The 27,679-nt window shown below is 37.0% G+C and overlaps 1 protein-coding gene across 3 annotated transcripts in view; it reads right to left on the minus strand.

Annotated features, from left to right (window-relative positions):
• The window catches only part of tsnare1 (T-SNARE Domain Containing 1), an 86,426-nt gene that overhangs the window by 45,978 nt on the left and 12,769 nt on the right, over positions 1–27,679 (minus strand). For all 3 annotated transcript variants that reach the window (XM_027002398.2, XM_027002407.2, XM_035530892.1), the window contains 3 exons: positions 23,477–23,612; positions 7,790–7,867; positions 7,627–7,696 (listed from right to left, as the gene is read on the minus strand). In XM_027002398.2, coding sequence (XP_026858199.2) covers positions 7,627–7,696; positions 7,790–7,867; positions 23,477–23,561 — 233 coding nt within the window. In that variant the 5' untranslated portion in view covers positions 23,562–23,612. The remainder of the gene's footprint in view (positions 1–7,626; positions 7,697–7,789; positions 7,868–23,476; positions 23,613–27,679) is intronic.

Raw genomic sequence — 27,679 nt, forward strand, 5'->3', positions numbered from 1 at the left:
GACTTCCAAGTTGCCACTGTTGGGCCCCTGAGCAAGGCACTTAACCTCAATTGCTCAAATTGTACTCAGTCATAATTGTAAGTCGCTATGGACAAAAGTGTCAGATAAATGCCGTAAATGTAAATAAATTAATAGTTATTCAGCACTCAGACATTAGGAGGAAATGCCATGTCAGAATATAGCTACTAAGCCTGTACTTCAGACAGAAATGCCAGAATTCTAAAGTGTATAGAGGACATGTTGTGTCATCCAGCTGTGGACATATGGAAGATGACCAAGATTAAGATCTAACTTCTAAGGTCTAAAAGAATTGCTGTCAGTTCTACTGACATAGTTGATGCTATCAAACAGCATGCCAGGAGATATAAATACAGCAATAAGCACAATTCCAACTGCCAGTATAACTGAAAGTCACAAACTGGTATGTGCTTCGCAGTAATCAAGACTGAGACAGTAGCCTACAAGACACAGGCCACCACTAATGTCCCTATTTGAAACAAAGGCTGGAAGCCAAGACAAAGTTGGAAGTCAGCCAACTGCCAGAGTTCCAGAAAGGTATAAAGATCAAATATTGTGTGTGATTAGGTCCTAAAGTCTGCTAAAGAGTAGTTAACAGGTAGGTTAACAGAACTAGCAGCTAGTCTGTAGAGATACGCAAACAATAAACTTTGCCTAAGAAAGTCTCAGCTACAATGCAACAAAATCCTGATGGAGGATCCACCCAGAAACCGAAACAAAACAGTGCTGAAAACATATTTGGAAGACTGGTACAGTTAAAACAGAGCGCAACAATATCTCAGAGCAGGAACCGCTCACTATTACAACAGCAGATGACCAAGAGCAAGTCACAAACATGACAATCTGGGCAGCCCCTAGGCCTGACATAATTCATGCCTACTAGCTAAAGAAACTAACAGCTCTGCTTGGTTGCCTTGCAGAGCAAAAAAGAATCACCTGCTAGCTACCATCAGTTCTGGCTACAACAAGGCAGGACATTACTGGTCTGGAAGCACCCCAACAAGGGCCAAATACCATCCAAATCCTGACCGACCAATAACCTACCTCTCCACAACACAAAAGGTCCTGTCAGGAATACTAGCTAACAAGTATATAAATGCGCATATAAATGAGCATATGTCCAAGTACATGAGCACTGCTCTCAAGGGGTCTGGAAAAAACACCAGAAGCTCAAAGCACCATCTTGTCCACCAGGTTGTCCACCAGAATTCTAAGCATTGCCTGGGTCAACTATAAGAAAGTAAATAACACGATGTCACATATCTGGATACTATAGGATATATCTGGATAGGGTGAATATAAATTGTGGTATATACAAAGGGAATGCACTGTCCCCATTGTTGTTCTGCATAGGCCTGAATTCTCTTAGCCAGGTAATGAATGAGAGTGGGTATGGGTACAGATTCAGGAGTGGAGCTACTATCAGCCAAGTGTATATGAATGATATGAAGTTGTACACCAAGATGGAAAGGGACATTGACTCAGTGATCTACCTGACAGGATATACAGCAAGGACATTGGAATGGAGCAGTGTCAACGAATGAAAGTAAAAAGACAGAGGGAATTGAACTACCACCTGATTATCTGGTGGTTCTCCAATCTAACAGGAACCTCCACTGGGCACAATAAGCTGTCTAAGAGAAGATAGGTAAACTGCTGACATCAAGGAAACTCCTCACAATGCATGGAGCACTCAAGATCCAATCAAGTTCCAAAATCCTAAGGCTGTGCACCAGCCATAAGGATAGGAGAAGGGGCATGTGTAAAACTGTCCAGGATGAGACACAAAATGTCCATGAGTAAATTCAAGGAAAGGCATCCAAGAACAAGCTGATGACAAAGTGGCTGAAACATTTAGGATACATGGATAACATTGAAGCAGAGGAGGTGCCATAGCAGGATAAGCCACAGACAGATGATAGAGCTAAGGCAGGAAAAGGCACTAATCATGGCAGAGGCACTAATCAAGGCAGACCAAGAACAAGCACTAAGCACTATGTCAATCAAAGCAGGATGAATCACATCATACAAGATCCAAGATGTAGACTATACTAAGAAGCCCCTGAAACAATCCAGCACATAGTAACAGGATGCAAGATGCTGGCCAGGAAAGCTGCCACTGAGAGGCACAACAAAATGGCAGAGATCATATGCAGAAACATATGGACACTCACAAGTCCTAATGGGAGGAGCTACAGAGAGTCGTGGAAGATGAAAAGCTAAGATCTGTTGAACTGTTGGATCCAGATCGACAAAACAAGTACTGGTGAATCAACAAGACAACATGATAATAGATAAGATGTCCAAAACAGCAGTAGAAATATGTGTGGCAATCCCAAGTGATGGAAGATGCAAAGGAAGGAGTATGAGAAGTTTAAGGGAAATTTAAGTCTAAGGTTGTCTCATTGGTGATAGAGGCACTTGAGGCTGTGACTCCTATGCTGGAAGAATGGCTCCAAAATATCTCAGGAAACAAACATCACCTGTTAGCAATGCTTAATAGTCCTAGCCTTAATATCAATGACCAAGATACATATACCAGAACATAGCAGAGCAAAAACTTTTATTTGCTTTAAATTCTTACCCCAACTTTTACCTTTAAAAAATAACATGATATATGAATGACCTTGGGTTCCATTACCAATAATTTAGAGCACCAAATGTGTGTCCCATTTTATAATGTCACATATTTGTTTACATGTAATAATTTGCTCTATGCTCTTCTAAAATATTAGATATATGTCTCATCACTAAGCAAAAAATGTTAGAATTTAATTAACTGGTGAGGTAGCTTTTACTTGTGCACTTATCCAAGCTTTCTCAGGCCTCCCAGCACAAGTTTTGCCTACTATGCTTGTGCAAGAGTCCTTAGTGAGAGAAAGAGAAGGCTCAACAGATAACATGAAAGCTTACATGATCTGTCCTTGGCTCCAGTGACAAGCAGTGTCCCTCAGACATCCTACACACATCAGCAGAGAATGCATAATGTGCTAACATAATGAAACACAATGGGAGTGAATTATTAAGACACTTAGTTTTGCCATGCATGTGCTTCCCTGATTACAATGATGGGTCAAATCCAGTTAGCCAAGTGATTGTGACTAACTTACAATGCATAAATGTAGACAGATTCAGAGACAAAGTTGTGGGATTTACAAGAGTCACATAATTTCTGTGCCATGATATTTAGAGGACATTTTTAAATATTGTGCTTATTAAATTACGCAACATAAGACTAGGTCTCACATATCAGTCTCACCTTTGGTCAGTTTCTTAATAACCTAGACTAGGAAGGAGAAACTGCTCTGAATTGAATTTCTATGGTTATGGTGCAAAAACAGCCCCAACCATGAGTGGCCAATGACACTGGGGAGAAAGAGTGTGGGAGGGAGGGGGTGTGCAAGGGAAAGAGAGAGTCTAAGTGTGTGTGTGTGTGTGTGTGTGTGTGTGTGTGTGTGTATAGAGTATGTGAGTGTGTGTAAGGGGGCACCAGTCAGGCAGGGTCGCTGGACGACATGTCGCCATCTGGGAGGTATGACCCTAGAACTGAGAGGTTTCTGTGGAAACTGGCTCTAATAGAATCATGGCTGGGGTGCAGCAGGGGGCAAAGAAAGATGGAAAGGGGGAAAGAGAGGTGGGTAGTCTGGCGCCCTACTCAGAGAAGCTGGGCGTGGAGGATTAAGACTGGCACAGAGGGGAGCTCAGTCAAGGTCAACTGAGAGAAATACAGACAAAAGACCTAAAAACAGCTACTCAGAATAACCAACTTGCTTTGTGACAGAAGAAGTGAAAGAGATGAAGGAATGAGTAAAAAAGGATAAAATATTCACTAGGACAATGCACAGCAGCAAAACAAAAAGAAACATTTTCTGCAGCAAATTAATATATTAAGCAACCTGGGAAATCTTACAGGCTTGTATTATGAAACAAATAATGTTGAAAATGAAATAATAATGAACAGAGAAAGAAAGTTGACATGAGATATTGGAATGGACATAAATCAATATCCTAATAAAGGTGCCTCTGGCTTGCCACACCATTCTATATTACAAGATAGCTTCAAAACATATAACCCTCCAGTAGTAATTTAGGATTATGCCATATGGGAGATAAAAATAGGGAAGAAAGTTCTGTATATTTTCAGTGTATTCAGCCCAGTGTTGTAAGACAGTGATTTTCAGTTATGTTGAATTAAATTGAAGGGGGATTATTTAAAAGGAAAGAGAGAGAGCAAAAATTCAAGCCCCACTAAGTGTGTACGGAACCATTACCTCTCTAGGATTAGCACTAAGTGTGCTACACTGTACGCACATTTTAAAGGGGGCACTGATTGTATTTGAAAGCTTCTATTGTTCTGTAGTAAAAATTGTTCTTGCAGGAATTCCCGATAGGATTTTAAGGCATGTTAGAATATTAATTATTCTATTATGCAATATTTAATTAATGATAAATATTCTGCCATGTGGAGACAAGCATAACAATGCAAAAAATAATAATAAATCATGAGCATTGTTGTGGGCTGTTTATTATCCGATATCGTTGTGCATGCAAATGTGCTCATTCAATGGTTTGACATTTAATGTCATTGTCATAGACATAGCTAATTATGAATTACTTGTGAACCGGGGTCCTCTATATAACAATAGAGATCAAGACCATGGGTCTATTAGCTAGCAACAGAATTAAACTTTAAAGAATATCATGAGCACTCAACTGAAGGCAATGAGAAGCTTTTACAGATTTTATCATCATCTAATTTATGTATATGGACACATACACACACATGCACACACACACACATATATATATATATATATATATATATATATATATATATATATATATATATATATATATATAAAATCCAGAAGACCAAATTTGTGAATATGTTTGAGGACTATTACAATTGGTCAAAGAGAAAAGATGCACCAGGAATCAAAAGGCCTGCATTTTACATTACATTTAACTGATGCTTTTATCCAAAGCAACTTACAATTATGACTGAATACATCTTAAGTAATTGACGGTTAAGGGCCTTGCTCAGGTGCCCAACAGATTACTAGATGAGTGCTTAACCACTATTTTAGATTGTTTCTGGATGTCTCTGAACTTAAAGTAGACTTTAATAAGCTTACACTCATATTACCATGTACCATCTAAAAGTAGTATCACATTACACAGAAGCCTGTTTTTCTTGAGATGTTGTACATGATGACAGTAAACATTTTAATGTCCACTTTCCTTAAATATGCCCATGAGAATAGAATTGTTCCCTGCTTATTTGTCACATAAGAGCAATAAGAAATCAGACTAAGGGAACTACCAACGGTACTAAGCCTGCTCGAAGCATTAAAGAACTGGATTAAGATAAAGATCGATCAGTACAATAATGAAGCTGTATTTGATTTGCATGGTTAACAGTAGCAGTCTACCATACACAAAATACCACTGCAAACATTTATCAATGTAGTGTGCAGTCACTCTTACAAAACAGCAGATGGGGCAGCTACAAACAGATGTTCACTATCTGCTCATGCAGTAATGGCAAACCACTTGCTCCTGAAGACTTGTATCGAGCTTGAATATAGTGGATCCATGAGGAGGAAAAAAATTATTATTTTTTTAAATAAATAAATATAGATAGATAGATAGATAGATAGATAGATAGATAGATAGATAGATAGATAGATAGATAGATAGATAGATAGATAGATAGATAGATAGATAGATAGATAGATAGATAGAATTTGACAGTGCATGAATGTCAGTAGATTTTGAAAGCCATCATAAAAAAGCTGGTAGAACTGATGACATTCCAGTGAGTATATTGCAATTTACACAAATGCAATTATTTCAGACCACTTTGTGACAAGCAATGAATTCTGCAATTGCTATCAGTCTAACTGAAAAAGAGTAATCGATGTCTTTGGGGAGGGGTGATAAACCAGGAAAAACAGGCACTAACAGCTTTGTTCAGTTTCATGCATTATTATTATTATTACTGAGAAGGAGAGTTTGCTGATCAATTGAATGTCTGAGAGAGGTCATGTTTTAGGACAGAAAACCCACAACCTGCTCTGAAGTGGACACTACACAAGGCAGCCGTACCAGCAGTAATAGCTTCACAGTAACATTTTAACTGTTTAGCTTGTTTAGGTTACCTACTGTAACCTATGCTATTTTTCTTGAAAGAAACAAAGCCTATTTGCTACAAGGAAAGCTATCATAGTTTCTGCATCCATAAAGATATAAGCAGTTTTCTGTTTATGTAACTCATGTATGTATGGATCTTGCAGCCATAACTACTGGACATTAAGCATAATCATACATGTAACCTTGTACCCAGCAATATAGCCTTTTCACACATGGCCTCTCCCAAGGCTGATAGACATCTACAAATTGCATTGTTGCTCCCATTTGTATGTGAAAAAATCAAATACAAACTAACAAACAAAAACATACAGAAATACAACCCTTAAAGCGCAGGACATGTAAGTGAGCTAATGTAACATTCCCAATTTCACAGAATAATTCAATGTATGCTGCAGCAGGGGGGCAGGGAATTTCTTTCAAGAATTATTTTACACTGATACCACAAGCAAGGTAAAAGCATTAGGCTAAATGTAAGAAGGTAGGCTCATAATGGCTGATTACTCAGGCGTTATGTTAATTATTTTGTTATTACCACAGATCATCCAACCAGAAGAGGAGTCTGAACAAACAACCCATTTTCTACACATTGTGATTCAGTGGTTTCCAATTAGAGTCAAGAGGCATTTACTTATATTGGGAATGATTCAAGCCAGTAAGTATTTCATCTAAATTTCAGTCAATAGAGTCTAAGTATATGAAATGTAAAAGGTTTTAACCTTTCTGTATAAAGAGCGGACATATGCAGGCATCTTTATGTTAAGCAGTTAATGTGAAAAAAGCTCCACATTACTGAATTAATACCTGAATTGCAAGAGATAGTAAGATTAGTGCATAAATGTGTGAAGCCGTATCATCTATTATGATGATGAATACTCTGTGCTTTGGTCAAAAGCAGCAATCTCTGTCATATCATAAGACAGTCATCAATTTAATTACTCTACTTATTCAAAATGCATATGTGTCTAATCAGGCTACTTAGATCATTCCATTAACATTAAACACTAAACACACATTAAACACTTAAATACTTTAATTTGTTCACCACAGAATGTTTCATAGAAACTAAAGTGTTGAGTACCTTTACTATTATGAACATTTAACTTCTCAAATTAAGTTGGCATGTGTGTAATGTGCAATGTGTACATGGCTGGTCATTATTTTGGACCATGTCTACCTGGGACTAGATAATGCAACATAACATAACTTGGTAAGGCTAATGGTGAGATCTTGTTGTTAACAACTCAGAATATCCTTTTATATATATATATATATATATATATATATATATATATATATATATATATATATATATATATATATATATATATATAAATCAGATTTAACGTTGCCTTTAGAACATACTAAAATGATGTCAATAGCACCTTTGTTTTTTTAGTTATATACTACTGCTTGAGATACATACAATATAATGTCAGCAAGATCATAAACACTTACAGACTCTGGCGTAGCTCTGCTGTGTCTCTAGATGTTCCCAGTGACTGAAGGCTTTTATCTAAAGTTACCACTGTAAAAGTAATGAAACATAAACTCTGAGATATCCTTTTTTAGTAATTCATAACCAATAGAATTCAATTAAACTAATGGAAAATTAACTTACCATTGGCATTGATCTGAAAGATGTTGGAGGAGGTTTCCTGGAACACATCTTGCAACTCTGTGGGGCTAACCTGAGTGGCTGCAAAAATAAAAGACAGCTCAATCTTTCTAATTGGAACACATGTAAAAGAAAAACTGTAACTTTTTTGTCTCTCAACATAGTGAGTTGGTGAGAGTGGTTTGTAATCACCATGATTTAAAAGCTTTTGCACCTGCCTAATTTCAGTGATAACTAGCATTCCCCAATTTTTCAGGAGTGCAGGTAAAGTCCATTATAATTATTGTGCTGTTGAGCACATACTGATGGCATATCAACAAAAGTTCCCTGTTATTGTTTAACATGAAACAAAATCTATTTCATAAGTTTTAACTAACATAATACTGAGCAATTCTATTATTCACCTCTCTAGTGAAGTCAAATGGAAAAGATAGAGACAGATAGATACCAGTTTCCTGGTATCAGTTCTGTCTAAATAGACCAAGTCATGAGCCACCCAAATGTATATTGTGAACATAGCCATTACTTCATTAAACACAAATCCACTTCACAACCTCTGTCTCAATGTACACACACACACACACACACACACACACACACACACACACACACACACACACACCCCTTCATAGGCTTTTGTCTGTCAATGCCTCCAAAATGACTAGAATTGACATCTTTCTATGACTCTTCATCAAATGCACTCTTAGAGAACAACTATGAAAATGGCAAATGATGCTTAAAAACACTGATGTTTTGTGAATTTTTCTGTTGGAGGTGTTTTCTACCATCATAAGATAAAAAATGTAGGTATTATACACATTGGGACAAGCAAGAATAGCTGAAAGATAACAGATGTGATTTTGTTTCAAGTTTCAAGTTTGGTTTATTTGTCACATACATAGTCATACACAGTATAACTCGCAGTGAAATGGTTTGAGAGTGTTCCGTCCAAACTGAGGGAAAAAAACAGGGGTACATAAGGAAATATCTATCTATCTATCTATCTATCTATCTATCTATCTATCTATCTATCTATCTATCTATCTATCTACATACAAAAATATGTATAACAGTGTATGTACAATATATGTATAATATGTTTGTATACACAATGTACAATGTATATATGGATATGTGGATATATGTATGTACACAATGTACAGTTCCAGCTTACAAATTTACATATTTACAGTCACATGGTGGTGGTGGTCCCCACAGTTTATCAGTTTCCCTGATTCAGGGCCCGAATGGCCTGTGGAAAGAAGCTCCTCTTCAGTCTCTCTGTCTTGGCCTTCAGGGAGCGAAAGCGCTTCCCTGACCTCAACAGAGAGAAGAGCCTATTGTTGGGATGGGTGGGGTCCTTCACAATCCTTCTGGCCTTGGTCTGGCACCGCTTGTAATAGATGGTCAGGAAGTTCCGTATGAGTGATGCGCTCTGTGTTTCAGTATTTTAGTGTAAACACAATTAAATATGAAACTCTATCCCAGATACTGAGGGAACTACATAATGATCATTGTAGATTAAGAAATGACCCTAGGCAGTATCTGATATTGTGACTGCATATCCGGCCAGTGTGTGTAATGGTGGCAATAAGGTTTCTGAGTGAATTGTTCAGTTAAATAACCTTTAGTGCCTTTATTGTTATCTCTCCTGACCTCCACATCTCCCTATGTTTGACCCTCCTCTCCATCATTATGACAGATGCATGTTCCACGTGCCACTCTGTACACATCAGATCTTCCAAGCTTACGGGTGGCAAACATTGTATTCAGCCCCCACTAGGCACAGAATGTGGCTGCATGTGCCTGGACTCTGTAAGGGATACAGGCACACACCAATTAAACCCAAGCATGCATGATCACCACTCATTCCTCAATATTGAGAATCCACATACTTCAGCTCAGTTTACTGATACTTAAGATAACAAAATTTTGTTATGGTAAAAAAAAAAAAAGAAAAGAAATGAGCCTGAAAATCTTGGCCTGCTGGGGATTCATTTATATTTGAATTAATACTTGTTGATCAATACTGTAAATGCAGATTCTGTAGCATATTCTATTATATTCTCAAACCAGAAAATGGCTTAATCAAAAGCTCCCTGCTCATTATACATGAGGTCAGCATCTTCTTGCGTCTCTCAGAGGCAAAACTGGCAAACTCATACTGAAAGAGCAAAGGCAAGTCAGGGTATTTCCTGCCATAGAACAGCAGTAAAAAGCCATATTCTTTCAACAGAGCACAGATGAGGGAACATTGGGCTTCAGGCTTAGTGTGGCCACACTCAGTGTTATTGTATGAAACTCCAAAAACCAGAGGGACTCACTGTAGGGACAAATGCTTGTGTATAGAACTGCTTGGACCCTTGGAAATATGTTTTATTTATTTTTCTTACTCAAAGACATTTCTTTTTTACCCACCACACCTTGTAATGACCTTGAGACTATGACTGATATTAAAATGGTTTTTAAACTCTGACTAAATAATTTTTGGACCTCCCAGGTATCACCCTGTAATATTGATACTGACCTTAATGATTCTTTAAGCATGAAATCCAATTTTTTTCCATAAGCAGCTAGAAATCCAAGTTTGGAGAAAAACAGTTTTTTACTCTTTTCTTTGGCCATCCAGTTATTTTTGATTGACAATGTAGCAATTTCTTATTGAGTCCTTGCCATAAAAAAAGCAATAATATAAATCATTATTGCAAGTTTTATTTTTAAATGCCCACACAAATTAAGTAAGGTAAGTATAAATAAAGCATATTAAGCATTTTAATGTAAAAGATATACAACATATTAACCAATCAAAAACTAACATAACTAATTACACAAAAAGGGGAAATGGCTGATTTGGTTTTTCATTGCAAGGGATCAGTTGTGGTTAAGGTCATTTAGCTATTTTTTGTTAATGCAATTGTACAAGGCAGAGTTATGTTAAGAGATGGGGTTATGATTAAGTTTACACTTGTGTTTATATTTATACTTAGGGCTATGGTTAAACTATGAAGCCAGTCAATCATGCTAATTGAAGGCTATCATGGCCCTCAGGGACATGACCACCACTTACACAACATATGCATGTGCAACATGCTGTAATTACAGATGTAACATTCATGTGCATTTATTTATATAAATGTTAGCTTCCGTAAATTTAACACAAGGGATGGTACTTTTGTGTACAGTATGTGTATCTCCAGGAAGAATGGCTATGTTGAGAGTCATTTCTTTAGAATGTAATTCAGTCTGTTCTTTCAAGTCTTTAAGTGAGTGCTTAGCAGTATACTGCTTCACTGCACCATTCTGACCAACACACACACACACACACACACACAAATCCTCCTCAGATATATATATATATATATATATATATATATATATATATATATATATATATATATATATATATATATATATATATATAAAGTTCAGTTCAAGCACTTTTCCAATCTTTGGGGAACATAGTAAGCAACCAAACTTCAAGCTCAGTGCTTTGGAAATTTACATCAAGCTGTCCAGATTCAACCAAGTCCAGGCAGAGGAACTGAGTTACTGCACTGGGTGATTTGTAATTGGTGTTGTGATGGGTTTATTAACTCTCTGCTGATGCAGAGGTAACAGTGTGCAAAAATATATTTTAGGTGTTCTGTGATTTATAAGTATTCAGCAACTGAATATAGCAACTATGGAGTTATTTTCACAGTAGATGTAATTTTATATGGTACCTACAGTTACTTCCAAATAAATATTTCAGTAAATGTGGCTGAATATGATAAAGGGAAAAGTGCAATTTTGGTTCCTACATTTATATTTCAAACATTGATTTTTAAAATGTCTGAAAATGTCACCTAGACATATATATATATATATATATATATATATATATATATATATATATATATATATATATAAAACCACTGCTTATTTTGAATTTATTTTAATATGTGCAAAATAATTAATATGTGCAATATAACGATTTCAGTACTAAGTGGTCCTAAGTAAATAGACCTAAATTAATAGAAGTTTATTTTGATTACTTATATTTTTACATTTATAAAGTAAAATGGTTGCTTGGCAAATATAAACTGATGCTTACTCTTGAAAAAAGGCTTTCAGCTGTATAACTTGTTTGTTTGGAAAGTTGTTCTCAATGCAACTATCAAAAAAATACATCCCCTTTTTTCCTATTTTTCCAGAGAACATTTTCCAGAGAAGATTTTTTTAGATGTCAATGTTTGTTACTTCTCACCCTACAGTTAATGTTTCTAATCATATGCAGTGCACCAGTAAATGCAGCCATACCATACATTATGCACATGTTAGCATAGAGTATTCCAAATGTTGGAATGTGATTATTATATTTTATATCAATAATATTTTAATATGAGAAATATCAAATAAACATGAGTATAGCAAATAAACCTTTTGCAAAATCAACTTGCAAAATAGTGCTTTGTAGAAATGACTTCAAAACAGTTCAAACTATCCAGTGAACCTTATATATTATCTCTAAACCTTTCTGATATTACATTACAATATTCAGTTGGAGAAGAATAGTTACTATACCATATGTTCAGGCCAAGCTTGCCCAGAGTTTGACAGAACAGAATCTTATTGACTGACAAATTGAAGCCCATCTTCTAATCAAGATACTTAAAACTATGAAGAGAATCATTGAAAATGACATGGAGGCTTTATACTCTCCAGTCCCAGTAAATTGAGAATTTTCATTTTCTTCCAACTTGCCTTTATCACAAAATGCTAATTATGCAGTCATATGTATTTTATGCCATAGGGTTTTTGGCTCTGTGCTCCATTACACTAGTTCTGAAATTAATCAATGACTATGAAGATAAACTGCATGTCTTCGAATGGTTTTGAGGCATATGGTTTGGTCTGTGTATTTCAGATACCTTTGCATTCATAGTGCCACTGCTCTGGGCAGTCAAATCATCAGAAACAACAAGCAAGCCTTTAATCCCACAGCCGTACATACCCATACTACTACCTTTCACAGCTAGCTAAGATGTGTTTAAGATGAGTATGTATTTTTATTCTCTAGGCATTCCTATTTCTCTGCTTTCTCATTCACAAGACAAAGTATTTTATACATTATTTCTTTATTCTTGAGGCTTCTACGTTGTGATGGAATATATATATTCAAGTTCGGTTTATTTGTCACATATATAGTCATACATGGTATAACTTGCAGTGAAATGGTTTTGTGAGTTCTCTGTCCAAACTGAGGAAAGAAACGGGTGCATAAGGAAGGAAGGGGGAGAGAGAGAGAGCGAGAGAGAGAGAGAGAGCGAGAGTGAGTGAGAGTGTGTGTGTGTTACCAGTTCAAGACCCACCACTGCCAAGTTGCCACATATTGATTATATATGTATCAAATTGTTTTTAGAATTAGAAGTCATTATCGCAGGACCCTCTATAGGCCTCTATTAATATAATATAATATAATATTATATATATATATATATATATATATATATATATATATATATATATATATATATATATATATATATATATATATCCCTGAGCAAAGCCCTTAACCCTCAATTGCTCAAGCTGTGTTCATAATTGTAAGTTGCTTTGAATAAAAGCATCAGCTAAATGCTGTAAATATATGTTTGATGATAAATTCTCTTTATGGTTGCCTTACAATATTTACACCTATATTCCAGAGAGCAATCTTTACCTGTTTAACACATTTCATTTATGATTATTAGTCATTTTTAAATATTAATAGTATAATTTTATTCTACTATTTCAGGATACCCACTGTACATGAACACTGATTATATCTTCAAAATGTAAAACAGACACTTAAACATGAAACATTTAAGCATTAAAAGTAAAAATTAAATCAGATGTTAAAAACCTAGTACAAGATGAAATAAAAAAAATGGAACTATAGAATAAAGTGAGATAATTAATGAAAAGATCTAAATGTTTCATATATTTAGTCACAAGATATTTAGTCAGGGACTAAATATAAGGAAAAGCAATCTGGAAGAGAAAGGTTTTAGTTGTTTTTTGAATGAGAAGAGTAAACGTACAACAGTGGAGATGTAAAAGGAGAGTTTTCCTGAGTTTAAGGCCTGCTCTGCCAAAAGGCCGATCTCCTCGAATGGGGAATAGAGAGTAGGTGAATATCAGAAGACTAAAGCGATTGAGAAGGTGAAGGAGAACAGAAAGGTAAGGAGATGCCAGACCATGCAAGGATTTAAAAACCATAAGAATGATTTTATACTGCATACTGCAAAAGTGCAGAGGAAGCCATTGTAGGAGACTAAGAGTAAGATTAATGTTTTCACAGCTTGGCATGGGTTTGAACCCTAGCAGCTTTGGACATACTGCAATTTCCTGAGCAACAAACAAATCATTAGTAACCTTAATCAGAGCAGATCCAGTGCTGTGGTTATCTCTGAAACCTGGCTGAAACAGTTTAAATAGGTTGCTGGAAGTGATCTTTCAACTGGGAGTCCACCACATGTTCAAGTAATTTGCTAAGAAAAGGAAAGTTAGAAAAAGGTCAGTAGTTCTTAAAGGCTTAAGGGTCAAACCATAGCTTCTTTAGAACTGGAGTAACAGTAGGCAATTTTAGACTGGACAGAACTGAGCCAGATCTAAGAGAAGCATTGGTGACTTTAGTTATCAGAGGGCACAGAGAGGGAAGACAGTCTTTAACCAGGAGACTGGGCATAGGATCCAGGACACAAGTAACAGATCTGGATACACTGATAAGCCTAAAAACAAAACTTTCATCTACTCAGGTAAAAGTAGAGAAATAGTTATTATCCATAGGCTCAGAAGGCCGCTGGAGTTCTAAATAGATATTATCAATCTAGTCATTAAAAAATGTCATAAACTTACAGCATGAGTTCTGATGATGGTGTTAAAAGGCAATATATTAGTATGCCACAATGGCTTATTTACAATTGAGAAAGGAGCTTGAGCATTTCCTTGGCAATTTTTGATAGCAGCGGTATAAAAATCAGAATTGGCCTTTTTAAGATCTTTCAAACATATGACAGTCATAGCTGGTGCCCTGAAGCTTTCATATGCCATAGTTCAGGGGTAAACCAAGGAGCAGAATGACAGAATGTCACAGTCTGTGTTCTGAGTGGGGCATACTGGTTTAGGCTAGCTGAGACAGTGAATCATCAGCTTGACCAGGCTCTCAGGAGATGGCATTATAGCCTGAGGGATGGGAGACTGATCAAGGCATTAGTGCAGGAGGCCTGACATTTCTAAGATCCCTGTATATGAGAAATAAACAGATCATACAAGATAATTTTGTCATCAGCGATATGAAGAGCTGTCCCCCATGGGTTGGAGTACTGAACTGAATGGAATATCAAGAATGTGACCTCTGGTATGAGTGGGAAAGTTTACATGTTGAGTGAGGTCAAAGCATTGAATCATCTGAGAAAGCAGTTACATGTGGCAAAAGTATGTTAAAATCACCTAAGAGAAGCATTTTAGGGTAACAAGGACAGAGCAAAGTGAGCAGTTCAGACAATTAAGCAATAAAAAACAGGTTTTAGGAGGATGAACCAGAACAATCAACAGAGGCTTGAATCCAGAGATTTTCAGAGAAAGACATTCAAAACATTAATCAGGACAGTTTTTAACCCTATATGTGGAGGAAGAGAAGACAGCCAGTCCACCTCCATGTCCAGTAGTGTGTTGTTTATCAACATACTGGAGGAGTAGTTTCATTTAGTGTAAAATAGTCATTCAGCTGTTGCCTTGTTTCAGTCAAAATCATAAAATCAAGATTATGATCCACTATAGCATTGGAGATAAGTACTGCTTTATTGCTGAGAGAACAAGCATTGAGTGCAAATTTAGTGTATGTATGTGAAGTAGAGTTCTGAATGAATTTTCAATCAGAGCTTCTAGGCAATTCTTGCAGTAGGGAGTGGTTCATGGCATGTTGAGTCCGCAAGCAACAACAGTCTGATCTCTGGATGCAATTAATATTCTCATATAGAGCAGTAAAATTAAATTTGTGACATGAGCTACAATGAACATTAGAAGGCCAGTGAGCTATTCCCAGAGTGATGCATCCATTATACACATCAGAAGGAAGTAACCGGTTCCTGCAGTTTAGCCACAGAGGTTCATCAGCAGCTTTTCCAGGATTGCACAGGGTAACTACACTTAAGACTATGATTACACTTGAGAACTAACTGGCATCAACATTGAATCAAAACTATTGCATTCACCTGCTTCCAGTTTCTTCATTGCATGTATAATTTTATTGTCTGAGCGCATTATTAATTTATTCCTTAAATTATTTCCTTTTTTTTTTTTTTTTTACCTATGGCTAGCAGTTCATGGTGCTGAGCAGTTCCCTCACTTATGGTTTCCAGTTTAATCCTGACTTTGCTTCTACCAGTCTAAGTTCATCTTTATCATATAAGACTTCTTAGATTCTACTTTTATCTGAGTACTTTGATATGTCTGATGTAATATACTTTTTATTATTTCGATATTCTTTAATAAAGCTTTTAGTGACTGTGGACTCAAAAAGAAGAGGATTTAGTGATTACCTCTGCAGGACGAGTTGTGTCATTGTCCTGTTAAAAACTAGGAATAGAAAGCAGGCCTGCAATTTCTAAATGTTGTTGTGTGTCCAGATGGAAACCATTTTAATACAGATTTGATTTTTATAAGAACATGCCAGTAAACCAGTAATAATTGAAAGCTTTTCATATGCATACACTTGAGTTCAAACCTGCACGTTTCATTTAAATTCCAGTGTGCAGAGCCAAAATACACAAGTAATGCGCTGCATTTTTTAAAATTCCTACTGCTGACTTAAGAGTACCATTACTTTATCATCATTGCCTATTATACAATACAGTCTCTTAAATGTAAAACATTATGAGCATTATGAGGATGTAGAGTGGGCTGTTCCTGCTACCTATTAGGCTAATGTCAAGTTTGTTAATTAAGCACTTGATGATGTAGGCTGCAAAAGTCACTACTCGATTCTAAAAGTCATGGTCTTACCATATTCTCTTTTATCAGGAAAGTAAATAACTCTCATTTGCCATGGCTGTAGCCCACCATTATTTAGATTGTATTATTGAAGTCCATAGGAAGTAGGGTGCAACACCTTACCCTCATATCTACAGGGGCCACATCTAATATGGAAAGAGCTTCATCCTTATTCCCCAGCAAACTCTAATCTTATCAGGACATTTGAATCATCATGAAGCTGCCCTAGTACTGCTCCATCAAGCAGGGTGACATCAAGAAGAAATGGCTTAAGAAAGCGTTCAGTCAATAGGTCCACTGCCCCCACTAAGCCATGAACCACCAACTTGTCCCCCAGGGAACCAATGCAGTGTAGACATATGTAACACTTTTGGTAAAAAAGTAAAAATGCATGTAAAGAGACTTTGAAAAGGAAACCAGCATGACCACCATGGTAAGCCCTGCACTAGCCTGCATCACATACAGATATCGCTGACTGTTAATTAACTTTTATTAACTGGTTATCACACCTTGTTCTTCTGAAAGCAAATATTGACATCCCCATTTGTGAAAACTATGGAAAAAAAAACCTGCTGACATATCCTAAAATATCTAGTCTGACACATTATATACCTAATTAATATAAAATGTCTGACATTAAAAAAGATTCATAAATGATGCATCATAAAGATTGTAGAACAGAGCTTGTTGTTCCATTCATATTTCTGTTAGCTCATACATATTTTCAACATGGTCAAAACAACCTGCTGGAAATTCAAACCAAAAAATAGCTAGGGCAGTGGTAGCTAGGGATTAAGGTACTTGACTAGAAGGTTGCCAGTTCAAGACTCACCACTGCCAAGTTTCCACTGTTGGGGCCCTGAGCAAAGCCCCTAACTCTCAGTTGCTCAAACTGTATTCAGTCTAATTGTCTAAAAGTCACTTTGGATAAAAGTGTCAGCTAAATGCTGTAAATGTATTTCAGTAACTGCTGATCTATTGGGATTTTCATGCACAACCATCTCTCATGTACAGAGAATGGTCCAAAAAAGAGAAAATATTCAGTGAGTGGCAGCTCTCTGGGTGAAAATGCCTTGTTGATGCCAAAGACAGAGGACAATGGCCAGACTTGTTCTAGCTGACAGAAAGGCAAAACTATTGCAGATAACCTCTTGTTACAACTGGGATATGCAGAAGAGCATCTCTGAACACACAACACATCAAATGTTGAAGTAAATGGGCCACAGCAGCAGAAGACTACACTGGATGCCTCTCCTTTCAGCTAAACACAGGTAACTGAGGCTACAATTCACACAGGTTCACCAAAATTGGACAACAGAACATTGGAAAAAATGTTGCCTGGTCTGATGAGTCTTGATTTCTGCTGCCACATTGGAATGGCAGGGTCAAAATTTGGTATATACTTCATGAATGCATGGCTCTTCATTAAAAATTCATAAAAGCAAGGCTCAGGCTGCTGCTGGTGGTGTAATGATGTGGGGGATATTTTCTGAGCACACCTTTGGTCCCTTAATATCAGTTGAACATTGTTTAAAGGCCACAGCATATCTGAGTATTGTTGCTGACCATGTCCATTCCTTTATGACCCAGTGTACCCAAGGACTACTACTAGCAGGATAACGTACCATGTCACAAAGCTCAAATGATCTGAAACTGGTTTCTTGAACATGACAATGGGCAGTGGTAGCTCAGTGGTTAAGGTACTTGACTTGTAATTGGAAGGTTGCTGGGTCTGTCATAATTAGTCCCTCCCACCTTCCATGTTCCGTGTTTTCCCTGTCTTGTGTATTTTAGTTCCATGCCATAGTTTAATTTTCTCCTCCCCTCATTTGATTTTCGACTCCTGTCCCTCGTTTAGTTCATGTATTTAAACCCTGCCTTGTGCCCTTGGTTTTGAATATTCATTGTAGTTGTTTACTTCATTGCATATATGTGTTTGGTGGATGTTTTTGAAAGCCCGTATATGCATGTATTTAAGTTTGTACTCTGTGCCTTTGTGTTTATGCTAGCCTTCGTGCTTCCTAGCCTTTGTTCCTAGCCTGCTTCCCCTGTTTGCCTTTGTGTGTTTTGTTTGTTTGATCATGTATCCCCGTAATCTCCATATTGGCTCAATGACCCTGGATAACCCTAATGACTACAACTCTGGATTTGCCCCTAATAAATCTCGCTCTTCTCCACACATGCGTCTGCCTCCTCACTGCTCTCCGTTACAGGTTCAAGTCTCACCACTTCCAAGTTGCCACTGCTGGGCCCCTGAGCAAGGCCCTTAACCCTCAATTGCTCAATTTGTACTCAGTCATAAGTGTAAGTTGCTTTGAATAAAAGCATCAGCTAAATGCCGTAAATTACAATGAGTTCACTGTTCTCAACTGGCCTCTACATTTCACCAGATCTCAATCTAATAGAGTGCCTTTGTTACACCTTGTTGCATGTTTGTTGCACCTTTGTTGTGTCTTTGTCCAGCACCTTGTTGAATCCATGCCACAAAGAATTAAGCTAGATCTGAAGGCAAAAGAAGGCTATCAAGTACTAGCAAGGTATACATAATAAAGTGGCTTGTGAGTGTATATATAAAGTCTACAACAACATATATGTAGCATCGTTCTAAAAACTAGAGCTGCAGTGATTGTCATGATTTTCCACGGCAGTGGAAAATTCCATTAACAAGCACATAACTTATCCCTTAGGCACTCAACCACTCTGAGCAAACGGACAAACCTTCTTCACACCCCGCAAGCACTGGACAAACATGTCTTACTTGCAGCATTACTCTGTGCTCTGTGGGGGGTGAGCTTGGATGGCTGTCATGTCTCTCGTGTCCGTGATGCATGATGCCTGCTATCACTTTTGCTTTCCTGTGCCAGGATTATATCAATGCACTGGAGTGCATGCTCTTGTTTTGACCACTTAAATGGCTATACGTAGAACCTGCTGTAGCATCTGTGCCCCTTCATTAGGTTCTCCATATGTGCAAATCTAAAGTTAACCTCATTAATGAACACCACAGTACCTGCTGTTCCGAGCCTACAGAGAACCTAAGAATTGCAGCTCTGTCAGGAGCTGTCTTATCAATAAAGATATTCCTAAAGAAAGATGTTAAAGCAGACCAGAGAGAATATGGATAGAACGGGACCAGTCAGCATGTCCGAAATATTCCCATTTAAATGAGAAAAAAACATTCAAAAAGAGAAAGAAACTATAGGGAACAAAGACAAACGAGATACAGAAGGTGAGAGCCAAAGTGAGGGAGAGAAAATGCATATGCTAGAGGAAGCTGAAAGGTTTGGCAGGAGGAAGGAGGAGAAAGATTAGCTCAGCTGACTACTCCATTAAAGACTTAACCTCAGCTTTGATCATCGCCTTAGAGTCTCTTCAAGTGGGCTGACGCCTGAGCGCCGATACACAGCAAAACTGACAGGCTCCTGAACATAGGTTTTCCTGTGATCAAAGACCTGTCTCTAATAACTGGAGTTGCATGCACTCTCTCTGCTCTCCTCTGGGACAGGTGGCAGCCAAGCATACTACCTCACACTTAGACCTAATCTCACTCTCCCTCTTTCTCTGTATCACTCTTTTCTCTCAGATGCCCAGTCAATTAGTCATTTACTCTCTGAGGATGATGTCTCAGTAGGTGTAATTTCTCTCGGTCATGTTTTGTAAAGCGTGCTAAATATTTGCATTTCATGTGTGGGAGTTCTGGAACTCCCTTTTGACAGTATTATGATTTGGGTTCTTGTTATGGTTGGATGTGGAACTATTCCATTGACCATCTAATAAAATCAATCGTCCTATATATCCCCTTACTAATAACATTGTTTTCTTCTCTCCCTCATCCACCCACACCATTACACATACAAACTGGTGTAGGTGAACTGCAGCCTGTTTTTAACCTGGCAAGGAACATTAGTGTGAACCACTTCATTTATATGTTTTATTTCATGGTAACTGGAGGTAGCTGTAATGAGTGTAGTCATTAGTCTGTCATGAAGACAAAAGAGCTTTTATTATTTTAAGTTGGGAAAATGCAGGTAACAGTTTTTCACCTTTTAGGTTTTGATGCTTTCAGGTAAGTAAGTAGGACTTCTGTTAGATTAACAGCCTTATTCTTTACTTTGTTTCCTGTAGAGCAGATTTAGGTAGATAACTATCTTAATAGCAAAGTACTAAATGGTTATGTAACGGCACATTCCTTTCTCCTTTGTATTGTTTCTGTTTGATGTGTCACCATGTGCTCCTGTGTACCCAGCCCTCACGTGCTACCACGCCCCCTTATTAGCCTGTTACCTGTTGGGCCTGTCCCTTTTTCTCTCACTAATCAGTGATGTATTTAAACTCTTGTGTGTGACCATGTTTGGTCAGTCATTGTTCATTCAAATTCAGCCGTATCTGCATGTTTGACTGTAAATGATCGTGCACTGTTACTCTTCATGTTGCACCGTATTGCTTTGCTTTCGATTCCGAATAAATGTCTTTGCGTTGGGAAACTCGTGCCTGCATCCTGCCCCTTTTCCCAGTTGCTCGTTCACGTCACAGGTTAGATATCTTAAATGGGTTCTGAAAAAAAAATCTAAAATTATTTATTTTCAAAGAGCTCTTACCTAATTTCACAATGAATTTGTGTCTTTGTCTTTGTTTATGAGCATGAAAAATAAAAGTTCAGTTCAGAACACTTAATACAGAAACATTACCTAGACATATAACAAAGCTAACATTAAGATCAAGTGATGCTGGATTTAATCTATAATGCATTAAAATGCACCAGAAGTTATATATTATGTGACAGCATGCAACTGACATTCAACTCTGCAAGACATGTACTTTCACAACTCAGATCTCTGGAAAGCCTGTTTTCCACATATTCTAGTCACACTGAGCTGAAATTCATTTAAAGTGATGCTGTATTTTTGTATTCACAGCCATAACCAGCCCCCAAAAGTTCAGACATAGCCAGAGAGACTGCTAATAGTGGCACAGTTTACAAACCAGCACATCTGTGAATGTGAAAATTCCTTCATATTTGTTCCATTATTTGTTAAGCTTATTATTTCTATGTATTCAGATTCATATGCACCTGTTGTCTGCTTGACATAATGAATGCACTAATGAACACAAACTGCAAAGTTATTACACTAAATTCTGATCTGATTAGACCTAATATCCTGACATATAGCTGCCTTGTCTTTTAGTTGACGGTTTGCAAACTCTCTGAACTTAATGGTGTGCTTTTGCATCTCCTTTTGTGGAAGGCTTGGAAATGGGCTTGCTCTGTAATCAGATCCCTTTCTTATCAGAAATTGGTCTTTGTCCTCATAGCAAATATTTCCTTTGAAAACCTTGATCATGTTGTGGGGTCTTACAGATGATGTGTATTTATCTTCACAGGTGAATTCAAAGCAGATAATTCACTAATTACTAATTTTCCATGAAGGTGGGTTCCAGTCACAAACTGTATGACTTGTGACAATTTCAACGCAGCACATTTACATTGTTAGAGTTCAATATACTAATAATATTGTTGCCAGCAAGTTGCAGGTTCGTCCCAGACTATTGCTACTACATTTTAGCTGCTGTAGCCCCCAAAGCTGTGAATTCTGATTTTGAATTGTACTTTTTTTCACTTATATATTTCTTTTAACTCTTACACCACCTCCCAGCATCCATCTTTTCAGATGCCAGAGGGCACCCTGACCTGAATTCTAACCCATTACTAGATTGTTTGCACTTGCCCTCCATTAGCAACCTTAGCAGCAGACATTTATGCCCTTCTTTCTTAGAGCCTTTGCAAAGTCTTGCCAGCCATTTGGGAGGCCTCTACTGAGTGTTTTGTTATCTCCTTTGATCTCCTGTGTGTGTACTCAGCTTTGGATTTGTGTGCTCTGTTCAGGATCTCTTCTGCCTTTGAATAGACTGTGATGTGTGAGACTATGTTTGGGATATCTCATGGATCACGGAGCCTCTGACTGGACTGTGTAGTACCTCTGAATGGACTGTTTTGAAATGGGTGTTTAATATATATATATATATATATATATATGACAATTCCAGGGAGTAACTGCAGTGTACCATAGTAAAAGATGTAGAGGTGTATATATAAACATACAAAAGTGAGTGAGAGTATGTGTGTTGTGCGTGTGTGTGTATAAAACAATTCCAAATATAGCTTTAGCATTGGACTTTTAATTTGTCTCGTATTTATTTCCATTTACAAAATGTTTTACACTTTTCTAAAGCACCTTGAATTTCCTTGTTTATAAATAAATATACCTTTCCTTTAATAAACGCTATTAAAGATGCATCAGACAATTTTTTTTTCAGTTATTACAAGCATATACTACTAGCAGTGTACTTAAACTTCTACTGTGTTCTTTTTATTAGCTACTACCACAGACGCATTTAGAGACAAAGTCACAGTTTATACTATAACATGTCAAACCAAGTAACTTTGAATGTGCTGAAGCAGATTTTTGTTAAAATAAGACATATGGCTGATTAGTTGCATATTGATTTATGAAGCGCAAACACTGAATGCATTGCCTTTACAAATAAGTTTGAAATTGCCCTTTGTCTTTGTCAAATGATTTATGGTATTTCAATGAACAATACATGATGATAAATAATATGACATAAGCTTATATTATGAAGTTATACAGAATACGGCGGTAGATGGGATTTTACCGACTGGTTGGTAGCCCTGTTTTGTGGGCCCACCAAATGGGTTCCTGCTGCCAAACGAGCTGCCATCAATGGATCCATATGACATCCTGGAGCTTCCTCTGGTTTACGGGGAAGGAAGTTTGGTACTCTATAAGAACTAAAAGAGGAAAAATACTGCAGATCAGAGGTGCTCGATGTAAAATATTACACAGCTATTATTATCGTTAATACATGATTGTTATTATTGAAGATAAATGCAAAAAAATGAATGAGCCTGAAATGCTGAGGCCTAGGGCTCATTCTTCTGATTTATCTGCCCTGTTAAACTTGTGACATTTGGTGCATGATTCAAGAAGAAAGATAGGCATATATGATGCTATTTAACCTCTGCACTTCCATGCATATATGTGTATTTTTGTATGGGCATAGAGATTGTATTTAAGATAAGACCATGATAGCATTCATTAAATCCCATGTAATTAAATCCCATGTGAGACAATGACAATAATCATTCCTTTATAGAGACCATTCTGTCTAGCGTACTGGATGGATTACCCATTTACATCCAATGAGAGCTGTGCGAGATGCATGACATGTTGCTAGAAAGGTTAAGTAACACAGTGAGGTTTGTTGTTCTGCCCCCCAGGCAGTATGCAGGCAGCAAGCATGGAGAGCCCTAGGCATCAGACTTTAGTGATGTCCTCACCTACTAGCATGGCATATACATGCCCTTATATATAATTTTCAACCACTCACATGGAGGCCTGGGCTCAAGTATGAAGTTTGACTACTTTATAAAATATTTATGAAAAAATATTTATGAAAACCTCATCAGGGGTATTGTGTTTTTTGATAAAGATGTGATAAGCAATGAATACATATGAATGAATGGATTGAGAGAGATTCCCATTACAGGTGGCCCTGAGGGAGTAGGGTAAAGGGGAATGGGGGTGGGGTTATTTGGTTATGGCTGTATGATGGAGGAGATAGTACATCAGATTAGTTCTGCCACATGGCCAAATAATCCAATTAATTTTTACAGAGTAGAGGGATTAATTACTTTTGGCAGCCAATAAACAATTTATACACTCTTTTATTTTCAGCCTAGCTGGTGGACTACTGGCTTCACTCACAGAAGATTCACCGATATTGCCTTTCTCATTCTTTCTCACATGCAGACAGATCAGTGCAACAAATATTTCTCCTCTTGGTTTTAGACAGAAAAAGTTGTGCATGCCTCTATATGAGAACTATAGAGAAACTATCAGCATTAAATATATTTAAATTTTGCCAGTGCAAAAATTTTGTTCAGGTTAACTTTGCAAGCATTAATCCATAATTTGTCATTTTTGTGTAACCTTCATCTCCTATCACTTAATATTTCATAATAATTCCCTTTAACATAGAAGTACAGAAGTGCTGGTTACTTCTTGTCCTAACTGACATGTCCCAGTAAATTTAATGATAGTGTAGGCTAGTCATTATTCAAAGTGTCCAGTCTGCACATTACAGAAGTCAAACCCTGGGGCTGCCCCTGAATACACCTGAACCCATGTGCATATGCACATTCAGGGTGCTAGCCCCATTAGATGCCTCTAGGATTGTGTTGTTTTTCTAGATTATATAGCAGTGATATTATAGACAGAATATTCATCTCTAAAGCTTAGCAGCTGATTATCTCAGGTTAATCAGTGTGTCACTCTCAATTAAGTGATTCTCCATCTCACTCCTGTCGTACACAAATGCTTTGCCCCACAGGTATGGTGGAAGAATGCAACTGGACATGAGAAGCTGTGAGTTATTCTCAGCAGCAGACCATTTAAATTAATAAGAACAGTGTTTGCATTGACGTGCGGCAAGGTTTCCATCTCACTACCATAACATAAAAAAGTACAATAATGAAAACAACTAATGTTGAAAAGGTTTTGTGACTTCACCTTCAACATGGAGGGAAAACCTTTTGTTCCTCTAAAGTAAATAATGTATCTAAGAAACCAGGGGTTTTGGGCACCCACAATTCCTGCACTTTTACCAATGTCCCTCATTCCAGATTACACAGCGCTAGATAATAATTTAGCTAGTTAACTTTAACGGATGCAACCGCTCTGGTGTGTATGAACTAGGGAAAGCTATAAAGAGTGCAGTGCAGAGCAAGGCAATAGTCTTCATGCATTGTCCTCAATCCATCAATTGAGTGCTGTTTGTTTTGTTTTTGTATTCTTGATAGTGACAACAATAGGCTAAAAAGCAGATAGGCATGGTCGAATGTTTTTCACGTTCTCAAAAGAAATGAATTTTAGGCTGAATAGTGTTAGCTAGCTAGCAAACTTTTTTTTCCTTACACATTTTGCCAACACTTTTATCCAGAGTGACTTACAAGTTTCAATCATGTTACAGAAGTAAGCAAGTGTAATTTTAGGAGTCTTGCTCAAGGACTTTTATTCGTATAGCATAGAGCACTTTCCCAGATGGGGACTGAACTCCAGTCCTCCAAAGGGGAGGCAGTATTGTTACACTTTCCAAACTATCTATGATAATTTTCTTTCTTGACCTTTTCATGTCCCAGAATAAAAAATAAATAAATAACAGGTGTTATCTGTTAAGCCTGCAGTTCTGAATGCCTTGCTTCAGGTCCAGTATAAACTTAAATAACTGTATAACCAACCATTGTCCAAACCTGTTTGTTTGTTTGCTTGTTTGTTTGTTTGTTTTTTGAGGGGGTGGGGGCAGGGGTGGGGTTTGGGTGGAGAGTTATGAATTAATCATTTCAACTACTTTAATGAATATTGTATTATTTGATGGTTTGTTATTTTAACTTTGGATATTTGTCATCCCCTAGACTCACCACCACCAGATGGCAATGGGTCTATATTAATAAATATGGGTATTTCTTTCTATAATGCTCTGTTAGGCTTTATAATACAGACACCTTCAGTTCCTAATATGGATATTACCTGAATTGTTTTATCTCCAGGAAGTGAAATGTATACTCACTGGGGTTCAGATTGGGTGATTTGCTCCTTGTGCTGAATCATCTGAAGATACGCCAATAAATTATGTTCTTTGCAAATGAGTCAGTCATCCTCTATGTACCAGATATTCTGTTTCTTTGGCCCTCAAATTTAGATACAAGAGCAACAAATACAAACGGCCCATCTAAAATCAACTAAAGACATTTTGTATGCTCTTGTACATAAACAAATAATGCAATTACACTCCATGGACCAAAAGCAACTGAGAGGACAAGGGTTTACATTGTGGTCACCTATTTCATAACTATGCATAACAATTCCTACTTGGCTGTAATTCCTACATGGTTGACCTGATATAAATTTGCATATTCTCAAATTGATGCTCATAGTGCGCACTTTAACTTTTATTGTATCAATTTAAAAGTCATATCCTGGATTATAGAGCCAAAACATAAAAGTGTGACTAATGTCCAAAAACAAAAGGACTAAAACTCTATTACTGCAATTGATATTGTATCTAACCTAAACATGTTTCCATTATCACCTCTCTTTTTTTTTTTACTCTCTACGTAAATTCCATCAAATGGAGAACAACAAAAACAGGCCAGCAATTCATTAATAGTTTAAAAATACACAGTAACATTCTGTTACTTTACATTTATACTAGCAAAGGGCTAAATTACACTGGTCACTGTGCATATAATGTGATAATATGTCAGCATTAAAAGAGGCTAATTAGAACTCAGTCTAAATGAGCTGGAAAGCGTTTCAAGCAGGCCTTAGAAATCACGTTGATTGTTTTCATGAAGTGAAAATTAAGAGGTCAATTATGTATCTAAGATAGACATTATGGAACATGGAATATTAAACACCTTTTTATACAGAGTCACTGGAGATATAGGTTCTGTGTGTGTGTGTGTGTGTGTGTGTGTGTGTGTGTGTGTGTGTGTGTGTGTGTGTGTGTGTGAGAGAGTGAGAGAGAGAGAGAGAGAGAGCGAGAGAGAGCAGCCTAATTTGAACCAAAAAATCAAATTTATCCAACTGTTCATATAGTCTTAGAGAAAAAAAAACACATACACAGATACACACACAAAAGAAACTGGCCATATATACACACATTATACACAATAGATGCATGTATATACTTCCACTGCAGGAAGTATGGACAGATAGTATGAAAAAGTTAAAATTATTGAGCAAGTTCCAATTTCTCTTTGTTTTAACTAATGACCATATTTCTCATTGATGACAT

The sequence above is a fragment of the Electrophorus electricus genome, chromosome 10 (genome assembly GCF_013358815.1).
Source record: "Electrophorus electricus isolate fEleEle1 chromosome 10, fEleEle1.pri, whole genome shotgun sequence".
Taxonomy (NCBI): domain Eukaryota; kingdom Metazoa; phylum Chordata; class Actinopteri; order Gymnotiformes; family Gymnotidae; genus Electrophorus; species Electrophorus electricus.